Raw genomic sequence first — 16,761 nt, 5'->3', positions numbered from 1 at the left:
ACTTCTTTAAAACTTTTTCCTTCTGAATAATCTTTCCTATCATACCTCTCAAATTTGGAAAGGGGAATTTCATAAATACTCAACTAACTTAGTTATAAAACATGTTCTTACCTATAAAAATTATAGAAGGCTGAAGTTCTCGAGCCACAGCAAAAAGAGCTCTCACTAATTTCTCTCCTTCTCCTACCTGAAACAAGGCATTATACATTGTAATACACATAAAATGCAACATTATTCCAGCTGCTTAAATTTCATGATTAAAAATCTAGAATCTAGGAATTTAATTTCCTTTCTTTGCAACAATCAAAGATTTGGTTTAAGGAACTGGCAGGAAGGGAGGCTACTGAATTGTCTCTTATAATTAAAAAAAACAGACTATTATTTAATACAGTCTGGTAAGTACTTTATTATTATTATTGGTGCTGAAACCTGGATCTGCCCTGGTAAGTACTTTAAAAAATGAAATATATCTCTGTTCTGCTTGACCCTGCATTCCTAAGAATTGAGAATGAAATAGTTATTATGGGTATAACTAGGTGAGAAGATGGAATATTAGGGGAGAGAAAGAGATACTGTACATAGTTCTTAAGTCCTCAGTTGTAGGATATATTTATAGAACAAGATAAGCTGGAAAGTGCTCTCCTAAACTAAACTTACTTAAATTCATTCTCACCATAACACTGTCGATAAGTATAAAAATATTTCTAGGTCTATGAACACCCCTTGAAATATTCCAGGGGCTGAGACACTACTAAAACCATTCTATGCACTAAAAGCATCTAATGAAGGGTCATGAGGTTTGGAGTAATCTACTGTAAAAACTCCTCCACCCTCTAGGTGGCATCTATTTTTTTAATTGAAAATGTCTTTAAAGAAAAAAAAAAGAATGGCCTCAGATTTAGAATCATCAAAACAAATAATCACAGAGCTAGAAGGAACTGTAGGATATCACCTCTTACAACATCAACACTTCATAAGTGAAGTGAGGCCTAAAAGTGGTATTTTCTTAAGGCCAGCTTAGTACACAAAAGTTAGGCTGGAATTCCTTTCCCCTAACTTCCAAGACAGTGTTTTCCAGTATATAATGTTGGGTATACCTATTTTAATAACAATTTCACTTATAAAACTTCACACAGAAAGTAAAATTTAACCAAGAAAAGAGGTATAATTCTACAGTTAAATTATTTTACAAAAATGAGAACCCTGCCAATACCTGCTCTTGGACTTCTAGTCTTCAAAACTGTAAGACAATAAATTTCTGTTGTTTAAGCCAGCCAGTCTACGGTACTTTGTTACACAGCCCCAGCAAACTAAGATAGCACTGACAGCACAATTCTCACTTTAAAAGAGCGTAACTTTCTATTTTGAAGAGTGATTGATTTTCATATCTAAATATAGATATAAAACTCAAAAATATTCTTTGTGTAATGTTATTAGCATTTATACTTAGTAACATTTAGACAGTAACATAAAACATGACAATATTAGAAAAAGAACACTCACATATTTTGAAGTTAAACTTGCAGCACTTATATTAAAGAAGGTTGCATTGGATTCTGCAGCTACTGCTTTAGCCTTAAAAATCACAAGGGCAAATATTACATTAGTTCAGTATCTTCCTTTAAAAAGATAACCACATTTGATCAATTTTTTTTAAAGATTTATTTATTTATTTGACAGAGAAAGAGAGAGAGAGCTCAGCAATGGGAAAGGGAGAAGCAGGCTCCCCACTGAGCAGGGAGAGCCCGACACGGGGCCTGATCCCAGGACCCCAGGATCATGACCTGAGCTGAAGACAGACACTCAACCGACTGAGCCACCCAGGTGCCCCACATTTGATCAATTTAAACACTAGCAAAGATTTTCCAAAAATATAAAGTGTGACACAATTCCTGACATGTGGCTATCAGTGTGTTTCCTTCTCAGCAAAGAGAAAAAGGTCTAGGAAGAACTTTGCTTCTTTCCATTCACTTTATTTTTTCTAAGGGGGAATAGATATGGAGAGGTTAAAAAAAGGGTGTTACTCTCTTCTTAATTATAGAAAGATAACTGTTTGGAGAGAGAGAAACAGCTAAACACTTTTCCTCTTTACTTTTCCCCTCTAGAAGAGCTATGCAGGAGAAAGAGGTATCCAGATCCCAGTAAAAACCTGGGCAAAAGGATACTGAAAAAAAAATCTGTTATATGTCAATTATACTTCAATAAGAAAGAAAGAAGGAAAGAAAAAAAGTATATTATGTGATTATTTAAATAAAGCTATTAAGATAGTAAAAACAACAACAAAAACAAGGGTTAGAAAGATACCCAATATAGTAAGGTAAGCTCTTTTGAGGTAAAAATATTATTTAACTTAAGTAAATAGTGAAAAATACACTGTTAAATTTAACCAGCCCAACACATACTACTGAAGATTACGTATTTGGTTTTCCATCTATTTCATCACTGAAAACATGTTTAAAAACTTAAGAGAAGTGTATTATAGCAAAAAGCAAATCATAAAAATAATCAACTCAGGGACAATGTAAAGTTTCTTTTTTTCATATTACTATTTTTCTTTTTTTTTTAAGATTTTATTTATTTATTTGACAGAGAGAGAGACACAGAGAGAGAGGGAACACAAGCAGGGGGAGTGGGAGAAGCAGGCTTCCCGCCGAACGGGGAGCCTGATGCGGGGCTCGATCCCAGGACCCTGGGACCATGACCTGAGCCGAAGGCAGACGCCCAACGACTGAGCCACCCAGGCGCCGCTCATATTACTGTTTTTCATAGTAGAATTATTTTCATATTACTATTTCTAATTATCTAAACATTCGAGGGGCGCCTGGGTGGCTCAGAGGGTTAAGCATCTGCCTTCGGCTCGGGTCATGATCCCAGGGTCCTGGGAGAGAGCCCCGCATTGGGCTCCCTGCTCAGCGGGGAGTCTGCTGCTCCCTCTCCCGCCTCCCAACTTGTGCTTGCTCTCTCTGTCTCAAATAAATAAAATCTTTTATTTTTTAAATTTTTTAAAAGACTTTATTTATTAGAGAGATGAGAGAGAGAGAGAGAGAGCATGAGCAGGGGGAGGGGCAGAGGGAGAAGCAGGCTTCCCGCGGAGCAGGGAGCCCAATGTGGGCCTTGATCCCAGCACCCTGGGGTCATGACCTGAGCTGAAGGCAGATGCTTAACGACTGAGCCACCTAGGCATCCTCAAATAAATAAAATCTTAAAAAAAAAAATAAAAAGAACATTCAAATTTTAAAGAATTCTTACCAGCATTGTTTTCCCATTTCCAGGTGGTCCAAAGAGTAACAATCCTCTGGCAGGAGCTCTAAGCCCTGTGAACAACTAAAAACATATAGTTTAGTTTACCACTATGATTCTGGAGACATTTTTTTCCAGACATTTTAAGTAGTGTCATCTAAAAGCACCATTCTTCTGTAGCATCCTCCCAAACAGAACTCATCAGAGCTTTAAAGAGAACATGTAATCAATAAATTGCTATAGTTATTAAAAGCAGAAGAAAAATTTTTTAAAAACTCACTGAAAATGAAAGCAAATTAGTTAAACAAGACATACTGAACATAGGTATGCTTCTCTACTTCCTTTGGAAATCTCACCAAAATAATAGTAAATGAATAAAGAAAATATAAATCTTCAAAATAAAGAGTAAGAAAGGAGACAACAGAAGACACAATAAATTTTTGTAGAGGGAGAACTAACAAAGTGTGGTAAATTATTTAGTGGATCTGAGGGAGCTAAAACCCAAGCAATGCTTGTGAAGGAAAACGTGGGATACAAACAGCAAGCGGATGTGAACAAAAATCCTGCAAAAGCTCCGGAGGTGGAGGCATGATGTATCAGAGAAAGCAGCAGGAAGGCAGGCAGCCAAAACACAGGAACTGGTTGAAAGTTTATATAAGGAATAACTGAACTCATGTGCTGTCCCCTAAACCAAGATCAGTCAGGCAAGAACACCTCTTCCACAAACAAAGGAAGCAGAAGTTTTGTTCTTTAGAGAAATTAAACCAGAGTCTCCAGACTCAGAGACACCAGGCATGGCAGGGAATCAAGAGTGAAGCACAAGACTGATAACACTTTGCTTAATAGTGAAGGTGTATGTATTTTTAAGTTGAACCATATGAAATGGCTGATATTCAACTTTTTTAAAAATATATTTTTTGAATGGCTTCAGATTTACAGATGATTGAATGGAAAGTACAGAGTTCCCACATAACTCCTTACCTCCAATATTAACATCTTACCTTAGTGTGGTACATTTATTACAACTGATAAACCAATATTGATATTATTAATAGTTTTCATTAGGGTTCACAATTTGTGTCATGTACCCATCATTACAGAATCATACAGAATAGTTTTACTGCCCTAAAGAATCCCCTGTGCTCCATCTATTCATCCCTCCTTCTTCCCCATGTGGGAACCACTGACCTTTTTACTTTCTCCATAGTTTTGCTATTCCAGAATGTCATATAGTTGGGATCATACCATATTAGTTCTTGCAGATTGGCTTCTTTAACAACATGCATTTAAGGTTCCTCTGTATATCTCTAAGGCTTGATAGCTCTTTTTTTTTTTTTAGTGCTGAATAGCATTTCATTATATAGATATGCCAAGTTTATCCATTTATCTATTGCAGAGTATCTCAGTAGCTTCCAATATTGGGAAATTACAAATAAAGTTGCTATAAACATCTGTGTGTAGGTTTTTTTTATATGGGGAAACATTTTTTACTCATTTGGTAAATATTAAGGAGCACAATTGCTGGGTAGCATGGTAAGAGTATGTTTAGTTTTTTAAGAAAGTGTCTAACTGTCTTCTAAAGCAGCTGTAGCATATTGCCTTTCCCTCGGTAATGAGTCCCCGTTGCTCCACATCCTCACCAGCATTTGGTGCTGTGAGTGTTTTGGATTTTAGCCATTTTAGTAAGTGTAAGGTGGAATCTTCCTGTTGTTTAACTTGCAGTTCCCTAAAGATGAATGATGTTGAGCATCATTTTTTCAAATGCTTGTCATCTGTGTATCTTCTTTAGTAAGGTATCTGTTCAGATCTTTTGCCGAAATTTTAATTGGGTTGTTTTCTTTTTTACCATTTAACTTGTTTTAATGTTTCTTCACAAATGGTGAAAACAGTCGTTAAGCATCTGACTTCAGCTCAGGTCATGATCCCAGAGTCCTGGGATCGAGCCCCTGCATCCGGCTCCCTGCTCAGCGGGAAGCCTGCTTCTCCCTCTCCCACTCCCCCTGCTTGTTTCCCTCTCTTGCTGTGTCTCTCTCTGTCAAATAAATAAATAAAATCTTTAAAAGAAAAAAAAAAAAGGTCCAGGGGGCCCACCAAGGCCGCCCCGTCTTCCTCCACCAAAGCCACCTCGGTCTATGACCTGGCCACTGCGGAAGCCCCCCGTCTCCACTGTGGCCACCTCTGAACAACCCACAGGGATCACCAAGGTCCATGAGGCCGCCTCTTCCGCCCTATGTGCCACCAGGGCTGCCTCTGCTATGGTCACCGCCCGGGGGTGGAATGGGTGGTGGAAGCAAGCCTTCACAGTATGGGGCCTTACACTGGTTGCATTCTGTTCTCCAGGCAAAATTCTGGTTTCCACACCCCAGACTGGGGCACTGCCAGTCTCCAGCTCGGTGCTGGACATTTCCTCCTCCAGATGGGTTCCCTGGGGAACCCCGGGGCCCTCTTGGGGTAAAGCTAACTCTGTCTCCTCCACAGCCTCCCATGTGACCTGTGGGGCCCCCAGGACCTCCTGGGCCCCCTGGACCTCCACGAAGTGGTGGTGGCATCCCTCTGCCCTCACGGGGAGGCATACCACCCTGAGTGCTGTTCATTGGAGGCTTCTTCCGAGCAAGAGAAACTTTAAGTTTGCTCCCTTGAAAAATCTTTCCCATCAAACCACTCCACAGCAGACTTGGCAGATGGTGGGTCTTCATAGGACACTGTAGTATCACCTTTGGGCTTTCCTGTTTCCTTGTCCAAGTAGATACGGATCATGGGTTGTCTGGTTCTCCTGTTCATCTTAACAACTCCACACTGCTTAAAGAAGTCTGCCAGATCATCCAGAGTCACACTGTTATTTAAGCCTTGCATATAAATTGCATTGTTGTCAGAGTCTTCATCTGGATCTACAGGTGGGCCCAGACCAAGATCTGGTCCTTTGTCCATGGGTCCACCAGGCTTATTGAAGCCACCTCACTCTCCAGCGCCCATTCCATCCCATCCTCTTCCCTGCCCACCTCTGCTCATGCCTCCACGATCAAGTCCCCCTCTTCCCCTGCCCTGGTTATCAGGGCCACTCATGCTCCGGTTCTCTCCTGGTCTGGAAAATCCTCCAGACTCCTGCCCATAAACAGCCATGCTGCTGGGGTGGTCCTGTTGGAATGAACTCTGCTGCCCGTAGCTGCTGCTCTGTTGGCTATACTGACTTGGAGCCTGGCTGTAGGATCCAGTTTGGGGGGGGATAACTAGTGGGCAGCTGCTGCCCATAGCTGCTTTGTTGACCATAGCTACTCTGCTGTCCATAGCTGCTTGGCTGCCCATAGGTGTTCTGCTGAGAGTAACTGCTCTGATCCTAACTAGTCAGTTGTGTAGGGGAGTAGCTGGTAGGAGGATAAGATGGTGGTGCTGTGACTGGCTGCATGGGGTAGCTCCCAGGTACCTGGGGATAACTGTAGTTACTCTGTCCATATTCTAGGCTAGGCTGGTTGTAACCCTCCGTGCTAGACTGAGGTTGACTAGTCTCAGCGGGTTTGCTACCATCCTGTGGTCTTGCAGGCGCGGTGGCTGCCAGCAGCTGCCCATAGGCTGGGCAAACAGGCTGAGCGCCATAAGCAGACTGAGCTGCATAGGAGGCCTGGGTGGTACTGACCATAGCAGTGGTGGTATCGTAAGCACCAGTGCCGTCCCCCTGGACAGGCTGACTGTATGCCTGGGGGACAGTTGGAGTAGTATAACCAGCTGGAGGCTGTCCATAAGAAGTTGCATAGGTGGTCTGCCCATAGGTTGCAGTGGTCTGAGCCTGGGTATAGCTGACATCAGTGAGCTGTCCATAGGTGCCATAACTTTGCTGCACATATGCCTGCGTGGTCTGTGTGTATCCTTGAGTGGGCTGGGCGGTGTATGCACCGTAGCCCGCCTGGGCTGCCGCTTGGCTGCAGGTACTGTAATCCGTGGACGCCATTTTCTCTCCTTCCTTCTCGTTCTGTCAACGTCCGTCCCCCTCGGGTCATTTGATTTCTTATTGTTCAGTTTTTAAAAGTTCTCTGTATATTTTTGGATACTAGTCCTTTATCAAATAATGTTTTACAAAGATTTTCTCCTTGACTGTGGCTTGTCTTTTCATTCTCTTAACAATGTCTTTCACAGAAAAGTTTTTAATTTTCATGAAGTTCAACTTAACAATTTTTTCTTTCAAGGATAATGTTTTTGGTGTTGTATCTAATAAGCCATCCTCACACCAAAGATCACCAAGACTTTCTCCTATGTTATCTTGCAGGAGTTTTATAGTTAGCCTTTTACATTTAGGTCTGTGACTAATTTTGAATTATCTTTTGTGAAAGGTGTGAAGTACATGTCTAGAATTTTTTTGCACATGGATGTCTAGTTGTTCCAGCACCATTTGTGGAAAATACTATCCTTTCTCCATCAGACTGCTTTTGTGCCTTTGTCAATTGCTGGTATTTGTGTCTCTGTATTTCTGGGCTCTCTATTCTGTTCTACTGATCTATTTGTCTATTAAAGACACATTTTCTTGATTACTGTAGCATTTTTTGGTTTTTAAAATTTTCCAGTTTGAGATATAATTGACATAACATTGTGTCATTTTAACGTGTACAATATGATTTGATACACACATAACTTGCAAAATATTCATCACAATAAGGTTAACACAACCTTCACCTCACATAATTACCATTTTGTTGTTCTTGTTGTTATGACGAGAACAAACAAAACAGAAACATAACCATAAAAACAGAGCAAACTGGTGGTTGCCAGAGGGGAAGGGGTTAAGGAGATGAGCAAAATAGGTGAAAGGAATTAAGAGGTACAGCTTCCAGTTAGAAAATAAATAAGTCATGGGGATGAAAAGTACAGCATGGGAACTATAGTCAATAACATTGCAATAACATTGTATGGTGACAGATGGTAACTATACTTATCATAGTGAGCACAGCTTAATGTACAGAATTGTCAAATCACTATGTTGTACACCTGAAACTCATATAACATTGTATTTCAACTATACTTTGATTAAAAAAAAGTCTTCAAACTTAAACTTAATAATTTCATCTTAACTTCTCTTTTCTCCAGTATGATTTCTCTTAATTTTGAATCCCTCTTACCTTGATGTAAAAATTATTTTCTGTTCCCTCTAAATGTTAAAAATGGATTGGTTATTAGGAACCTTTATAGTCATTCTCCTCTCCTTTAATAACCAGCCAACATCAACTGCTGTCTTTTTCTTTTTAAAAATATCAAATCTGTTATATGAATTAATCATTCTAGCATAGCTCACACATTTCTTTACTGCTAATATGGATTCAGTAATGAATGGTGTTATAGGAAAATGATAATATAAAGCGCTTACCTCAGGCCTCAGAGAAGGAAGAATAACAATTTCTTGCAAGGCCTGTTTTGCCAACTCTTGCCCAGCTATATCATCAAATTTAACAGCTGTTCCACTAAGAAATAGAATTTCAGTTAGCTCCACAACAAAATATGCTTCAATTATTATAATATGAAGTCTAAACTCTATGAAATAATTTTGTTAACTGTGAAATTATAATTAAATCAGTAAAACAATGGCTTTCTACATTTACAGTAACTGAAAACCATCATAAAAATTAAATAGGTATATTAAACAAGGTATTATCTATTTTATTCATGATATACTGTACAGATAAATTCAAAACTAAAAACTAAAACACTTCAGATGGCAAAACTTACTTGTCCACAATTTCGTTCATTATAAGGTTAGCAAGGTTGCTGTCCACATTCCTAAAATTCTTCAAGTCTTTCTTTTTACGAGCAGCAGTTGTAGGGGTAGAAGGTTTATTCGTTCTATTTGTTTTTGGTGTACTCTTAAAGGACACAAAATTGTAATGTAAAAATACAACCTAACATTAACACTTTTCATAAGTGAGTTAACCTTAAAGTTCACAGAATTAAAAGTTCAACAATAGGGAAAAGGATATAAAAAAGCCAAAACTGTATGTTTACTCCAAGGTAAAATGGTATTCACTACAAAACTACATTTGGCATGAAGTGGGTTTACAGAGGATTCCATCCAGAGAGATTTAGGTACCATAAAATAAAAAGGCCCTATGATAATACAGTCATATAATTTTGATTGTTAGAATTCTAACAAAACTACATTTAATGTTATAAAACATTTACATAAATTTAAACAAAATAACTAATTTAAAATTATAAGCATTATATAAAATAGACAAGAAACTTACTACAAAATACCTAATCAGGTCCAAAGGAAGTTAAAATAAGATTTGATTTTTAATAGCAAGTTGTCCTTGTAGATTTTAAAAAAAGAAAACTACATTCAACTTTGTAGAAACTTATCAATTCTCCAAGATATTATAACGTACTTGTAATAATCTTCAGTAAGCATATCACGTTCAAAATCTTCTATTTGCAAAACCCTACCAATTAAAGTTACCGTTTTCAAATACCTTATGAGTTCCAGCTGCGGGACCAGGTCCCTGTCTCACTCCAGAAACCATGGATAAGCCACTACAGCTAGGCGCTCTGTGGTGGCCTGACAGACCTGTGGATCCAGTCTTCATAACTGTTTTTGAACGAGGCAGTGAATTACTAGTGTGTGTTAAGGGATCTTTTCTTTTTGGAACAGCTCCACTTTCTAACAAGGAAAAAGCAAAATCATCATGGTTAGAAAACTGTGGCTAAACATTATAAAATAAAGATGGATACAAATTTGTAAAACTAAGCTAATACTATTTTTTTTTACATTAGCAATATTTCAAAATAAGATTTCAATTCGAAAATCTACTAGGATGTTCACTGGGATTATCACTTGGTGGACAAGATTATGGTTATTTAGTTTTTCCTTTTCTTGATGTATAATCTAATTTTCTTATAAGGAATATGTATTTGTAGTAAGAAGAAACACATTCATTTGCGGGGACAGGAGGAGGACATAAAAAAATGAAGTTGCCAAATATTCAAGAAACAAAATGCAGTAAATGCATTGGAGTTATGTTGTTACAGAATTGGGGGGGAAAGAACTGCATTACCTTGGTTCCAAACTTTAAGATTGTAAAATAGTATGAAATTCTACAGCCTGTGTCCACCAAAAGAGTTTCTAGAAATAATCAATTTTTAATTTAAAGGGTATAAAGATGTGGGTTTTAATATGCCAAGTATTCTATGCGCTGTATATATGGAAATAAATGCATATGAAACATCATCAATTAAGCCTAAAAGGTTACCTGACCTACCTATATTGCACTTCTACATAAATTATAGGCTTTCAAATGTTCAAATCTCACTGCTTCAAATATTTTTATATACTCCATAACAAACATCAGTTTACTAATAACAACGTTTACAGTAAAAACAAATGTTAAATCAGTAAGCAAATTAGAATAGCCTACAGAAAAGACAAAAATCTCATTTTTGTGTTTGTCATCAAATCCCTTAAGGTGTTTTAAGGTAACTCAAAGGAAGAGAACTTCAAAGTAGAGCAAGGTGATTAAGATTTTTTTTCCATAAATAAATGTAAAGTTCTGAACCATATGTTCAAGGAACTAATGGACAGCAACCCTAAAGGACAAAGCAGGAAAGCAATCTAGAAAAGGGAATAACAATAAGCAAAAGCAAAGACATGAAAAAGGGCAAAATCTGTCTAGGCTGAAGATAAAGATCATTCATTTCAGAGGAAAAAAAGGAAAGTGGAAAAGAATTTCTTCAGACAGTAAACAAACAGTCCTGAGACTATAAGTGAATAGGAATTTCCACATGGAACTATGAGAATGATAGGAGACTTTTCATTAAAATAACAAAAGTCAGTAGGTAATGGAGTATGTTCAAAATGCTGTAGGAAGAAAAAAGCGTTAACCTTTATCAATTTTATATCCTGGTAACCGGTCACATAAGAATGAAGGCATTTCAGACATTAGAAAGACTAAGAAAGTTCACTGTCTACAAACTTTCATTGAAAGAACTCGTAAAGCAGGCTTTTGGTTAAAAAGCAAACAGGAAGAAATAAGGAATCTGTGGGAAGGAAAAACTCAAAAAAGAAAAGCATAATTAGAATATACTATTTGGTTTTGGATACTAAGTCATAATAATGTTAAATTTGATTTTTCAGCATAACTAAAATAGTGATATTTATGTATCAGGAGATGAAGGGTAATGATGGCGTAAGAATTAAACCTTCTTTCACCTGAATAAGAAGTCAATACATATCAAAAATTGTTCAATCAGTAGTAGCAATATAAGCATAATATCCAGAAATACAGAAATAGGAAACAAAAGAAAAAATAGCAGGAAGAGTTAGACATTGTATGAGGAGCCGGCCTAGTGGTGAAGGCAGGAAGAGAGAAGGAAGAGATGAGAAAAGGAATACTGTTTCTCTTTACAAGCCATTCAGTATTTATTTTTCATCAACCCTTTAAGGTATAGTCTATGAATAATAAATTGCATCCATTTAAAATGTACAATTTGATGAGTTTATAAAGATGTATTTAAAGATGAAACAGCCACTAAAATCAAGATACAAAATGTTTCCATCATAGCCAAAAGTCTTCTTGTATTCATTTGCACTCCATCCCTTACTGCCCCTGGCCCTAGGCAATCACTCATCTGCTTTCTGACAATGCAGGAGTTACCTGATTTAGTAATTTCTATTGATCTAGGTTCAAGGTCACTGAAGCTTCCGTTTGACATCTCCAATCTGCTGTTGAGGTTATCCAGTAAATTTTATTTCAGCAATTGTACTTTTCAACTTTAGAATTTCCATTCTTTTTATTGTGTAGTTTGTTATGTGCTAAGATTGCAGGTTTATTAACTAATGTCTTATTTTCTTTTAATTCTTTGAATATATTTATAATAGTTGTTTTGAAGTCTTTGCTACATCAACATCTGGGCCCAGTCAAGAGTCAGCTTCTAATGACTAATTCTTTTCTCGAATAATGGTCACACTTTATTTCTTTGCATGTCTAGTAATTTTGAGTTGCAAACTGGACATTGTAGATAACACACTGAAGGAGTAAGTGGACTTTGGCATAACTATTTCCTAAGAGAGATGAAGTAACTCATCCAAGTGAAATATCACAGAATATTCCAGAAGTGGGTAACACTAGTAAAACAGGCCTGAGTAAGCCAGATCACTGACTAGGGCTCAATGGGTATCAATTACCAGTACTGCAAAAATTAGCTGTGCAGTCAGTATGCTTCCTCCAAGAAGAAAACAGAAGAGAACAGACAGATTACTAGGGATTTAAAATAAGAGGTTGATTTTTTTAACAGAGGTCCCAGGAAGAGAAAGTTTTGCATTGGCAAAACAAAACCATGGGATCTCATATGTGGAATGAAGTGGAAGAGAAGCAAGATAACAAAGGAAAGGCATACCGGCTCTTCAGGACTAGAAAATTTTTGCTATTTACCTTGGTAGGATTATTAGGATCTCAAATTTATATCACGGAAACTTAATTATTTACTTATGGTGCATTATTACATTTTTTTAAAAAGATTTTATTTATTTATTTGACAGAGAGAGACACAGGAAGAGAGGGAACACAAGCAGGGGGAGTGGGAGAGGGAGAAGCAGGCTTCCCACTGAGCAGGGAGCCTGATGCGGGGCTCAATCCCAGGACCCTGGGATCATGACCTGAGCCGAAGGCACACTGAGCCACCCAGGAGCCCCTATTAATTTTTTTAAAGTTCCTTATGCAAATGTCAGCTCCTCACATCTGTGCTAAGAGAAACAGGCAAAATATTTATTGCTATATTTATTTCTATACTAGAAATGCTGTTTTAAATCATGTACAGGAAGGAATGGGAAAAGGAATATAGTCAATGACATGGGGCTCTGTACTGGAAGACCAAACCAAAGAACTTCTTAAGAGGTAAGCCAGAGGGAAAGATTTGATGACCTACTGTCTCCAGTCCATAGAAATCCACTTACCGTAACTCTACTCTATTGAAGTCTTGAAAATTTTTTATTACATATGAATAAAGAAGGCAGGTATCTTAGTCTAAACTAAGGTTTTTCAGGGTGCCTGGGTGGCTCAGTAGTTAAGCGTCTGCCTTTGTATTCCCTCTCTTGCTGTGTCTCTGTCAAATAAATACATATTTAAAAAAAAAAACTAAGGTTTTTCTTATTGAACAAAGCAAAAACTGAACAAAAGCAATATTTACTTTAATAACATTTAAGCCCTGAACATGTAACTAAGGCTGAAAAAAATCAAAAATAAAACTAGCTAAGATGTCAGAGAACTTAGGAAATGAAGATTCCTACCCCCCAACCCAAACAAAACAAAAAAAGCATTTAATCTTCTGTAAGAGTTGATACCCAAAAGTTCATGGAAAACAAATTTAACCCACAGTAAATTAATAGTATTCTAATGTGTGCTCACTTCAGCAGCACATATACTAAAATTGTATTCTAAAGTTTCTCTTATGTGAACTCAGCTTCAAATTTTTCCTAACAGGTACTATGATAAATCATCTGTAGTATATATGAAAATTGCTGTGCAACTAAAATTGACATATAACAAAGAGAAATTAAAATTTCTGCCTTAGGATGCCTGGGTGGCTCAGTTGGTTAAGTGTCTGCCTTCGGCTCAGGTCATGATCCCAGGGCCTGGGATCGAGCCCCGCATTGGGCTCCCTGCTCAGCGGGGAGCCTGTTTCTCCCTCTCCCTCTGTCTGCTGCTGCCCCTGCTTGTTTTCTCCCTCTCTCTCTCTGTCAAATAAATAAAATCAAATATATTAAAAAAAAAATCTGCCTTAAAAAAACACTACTTCATAAAAACTTGGTACAGGTATGCATGAAAAAAATACAAATGCTGAATATACAATAGAAACAAAAGAATATATTAATAATTTAGAAAAATGAACCTTTATATTTTATAATCCCAAAAATGGGAGGTTGCAAAATGAGCAAGTAAAGCATGTTGAGAATGGTTTTATCTGTTATATATTTATACACCATGAATGATAGGGACAACTGTATTTTCCACATAGCCCTGTAAAAACAAAAGCCAACCAAATCCACCATTATAAAATCAAATCAACATTATCAGGTTACGCAGGACTCTACTCTGCATGCAAGCTTTATTATTTTACATGTTAGTTAACCTAAACCCACCTGACTGGAGATGTCCGTTGCGGCATGTCAAGTTAGTACTGTCATTATAGACATCCGTTTGTGACTTGGAAAATTGCAAAACTGGTTGCAGCTTCTCTATGCAACAGAGGGGGGTAGAAAAGAACAAAATAAACAAAAAGAAAAAATACACAATGGAAAAATAAGATGTCCATGTGAAAATAAAAAATAATTCAAGGTGTTAGAAGATGAAGGGTTTTGGTATTTATGTAGAATTTTCTTAAAAATATAGTTAGTAAAAACTCAGACATTAAAATAGCAACAGAAATTCACAACTGATTGGTTATGTTCAAAATATGCTTTATTCAGGTTTGGTAACCTGAGGCAGTTTCATATCACTACTATCACCAGCAAATATTTTCTGAGTATCTAATATATCCATATCATTATGTAGGGAGAACAGCATGGAGACAAAAAAATGAATATGGTTTTTATCATCCAGATGCTTATTAAATATGGTTGGCCACTTACAACACAAAAAGATTTTTTTTTAAAAAGATTGTATAGCACAAAAGAAAAAGTTAAAAAGGCTTTCTAGAAAAAGTGGGCTGTGAGTTGGCTAAGATTTGAAAAGATAAAAAGAAAGGACATTTCAGGAAAGGAAAACAGCACTTAAAAAATGACACAGAGGAAAACTATAAAGAATCTCTAAGAAATGCCATGTTCAACTACATGTTAATGTATGTCAGGCAAAAAATAAAGGCAATAGAGCAAAGGGGAATTAGCATGCTGCAGAACAGTACCATTTATTTAAATACACACATGTGCACGCTTGTATACATGAAGGTTAACCCTAAAAAGGACCCAGAGAAAGATAGCAGCTGCCTCTGGGGAGGGGAAATGAGTGGCTGGGACACAGCATGGGATGGATATTTTTCATACTTTAAAAATGTTGCAGCATGTCCTTTTATTACCTATTTCTAAAATTAATCAAAGATTTAAGAGGATTATTTCAACTCTACCCTCACTTTAAATAACAAATCCTCTCTCAAGATCCAGCTCTCTATGTCTAGCACCTGAAGCCCAAGAGGGTAGAAGTTTGAGCTGTCTTGCCCCTCTACATTACTGCTGCACTCTCTTTCCCCATTCAAGTCATCCATACTGCTACTTGACAAACACCTGCTCCACCACTTGCTAGTATGAACTTACTTGAGCCTCAGTTTTAAGAGGGTCTCAAGGATTAAATAATATACATAGACCTGTTCTGTGCCCCTATTCATAATAGGAGCCCAATGTTTACCATATTTATTTTCTTGCAGTACTCTAAGTTGTCATACTGATTCTTTTCTTCGGTACTGGGAAGTCAATGAATACATGCAAAAATGTAGCACATATATACTAACTCTCTTAACTTTCATTTCTAAGGTCAGACAAGCAGGCGCCATGCTTGGTTTATGGTACAGCCACATATGCCTTTGGGACAGGTTAAATAGCAGCTACCCTTTTTGCACAAAGCACAAAGTACTGAACAGCTTTTGTATCCTAGAACTGGCTGATACAATATACCTTGGAGCTTTTTGTTGTTGTTGTTAGTTAACCGATAGGTCATCTGATTTTTCTCAATGATAATACTCTTCACCATACTGAGAAAGAAACCATTTATATCGGTAATAGCCATAAATTAGGGGGAAAAAACCTGATTTGTAAACATTCATTACATAATGAAAGTAAACAAACTAAATCCTTGGTTTTGATAACTAATAACTAGGAATAAAAAGCCACACAAGTTGTTTTGGTGTGTAGGGATTAGATTTCTATGTGTGGAAACACACATATAACCCAATAGTAGTTACACTGCTAATGTGAACCTGCTCCAACTCATTTTTGTTAAAGAAAGTAAACTTAGTTTAATGCTTCCTTTTGCAATCACTAAAGGTTTGTAGATTCGTTAATGATTTAAAATAAAACGACCACCTTGCTTCTCAATCCCTTCACATGTAATCCCACCAAACCATCTACTTAAAAGGAAAATCTTACCACATAACTCTTCTGTTTAAAAACCTTTAGCAGCTTCCCATTGCCCACAGATCAATGGTCAACCCTCTTTATATAACATTAAGGCCCTCTATGATCTGCCTACATCTCTTATATATACTGAGCAATCCCAAATTCACTTCTGCACCAGCACCTTTCCCTACCTGCCATGCTATTTCTTACCTGAATTGTCTTTTCTCCCAAACACTCTTTAAAGTTCTTTTTTTTTTAATCTCCCTTTTAGGTTTCACTTCTTCCAGGAATATTTCTCAGACACCTACTTTATCATCCTACAAAATATTTGTATATCTCCCTACAAAATATTGTATCTCCATCCTGCAGTGATGAAGATTTATCTATTCATGTCTGCCTCCCCTGAGTGCCTTAAGAGAGGAACATTATACCCAATCTATTGGTAA

General features: G+C 37.2%; 1 protein-coding gene and 1 pseudogene across 4 annotated transcripts in view; both read right to left on the bottom strand.

The window, feature by feature from the left end:
- The window catches only part of SPAST (spastin), a 55,275-nt gene that overhangs the window by 14,912 nt on the left and 23,602 nt on the right, over nucleotides 1–16,761 (bottom strand). For 2 of the 4 annotated variants that reach the window (XM_028117254.2, XM_028117255.2), the window contains exons 4-10: nucleotides 14,351–14,446; nucleotides 9,690–9,877; nucleotides 8,950–9,083; nucleotides 8,591–8,684; nucleotides 3,250–3,324; nucleotides 1,504–1,575; nucleotides 112–187 (exon numbers count right to left, since the gene is read on the bottom strand). In XM_028117254.2, the coding sequence (XP_027973055.1) occupies nucleotides 112–187; nucleotides 1,504–1,575; nucleotides 3,250–3,324; nucleotides 8,591–8,684; nucleotides 8,950–9,083; nucleotides 9,690–9,877; nucleotides 14,351–14,446 (735 nt within the window). The remainder of the gene's footprint in view (nucleotides 1–111; nucleotides 188–1,503; nucleotides 1,576–3,249; nucleotides 3,325–8,590; nucleotides 8,685–8,949; nucleotides 9,084–9,689; nucleotides 9,878–14,350; nucleotides 14,447–16,761) is intronic. The other 2 variants (XM_028117256.2, XM_028117257.2) reach the window with 1 other exon arrangement.
- On the bottom strand, nucleotides 5,297–7,210 carry LOC114219580 (RNA-binding protein EWS pseudogene; annotated as a pseudogene).

The sequence above is a fragment of the Eumetopias jubatus genome, unplaced genomic scaffold (genome assembly GCF_037043125.1).
Source record: "Eumetopias jubatus isolate StellerSeaLion01/CBP00866 unplaced genomic scaffold, mEumJub1_p1.0 scaffold_9, whole genome shotgun sequence".
Lineage (NCBI taxonomy): Eukaryota > Metazoa > Chordata > Mammalia > Carnivora > Otariidae > Eumetopias > Eumetopias jubatus.
Note: the sequence above shows the minus strand (reverse complement) of the source record. Positions and strands in the feature narration are given on the sequence as shown.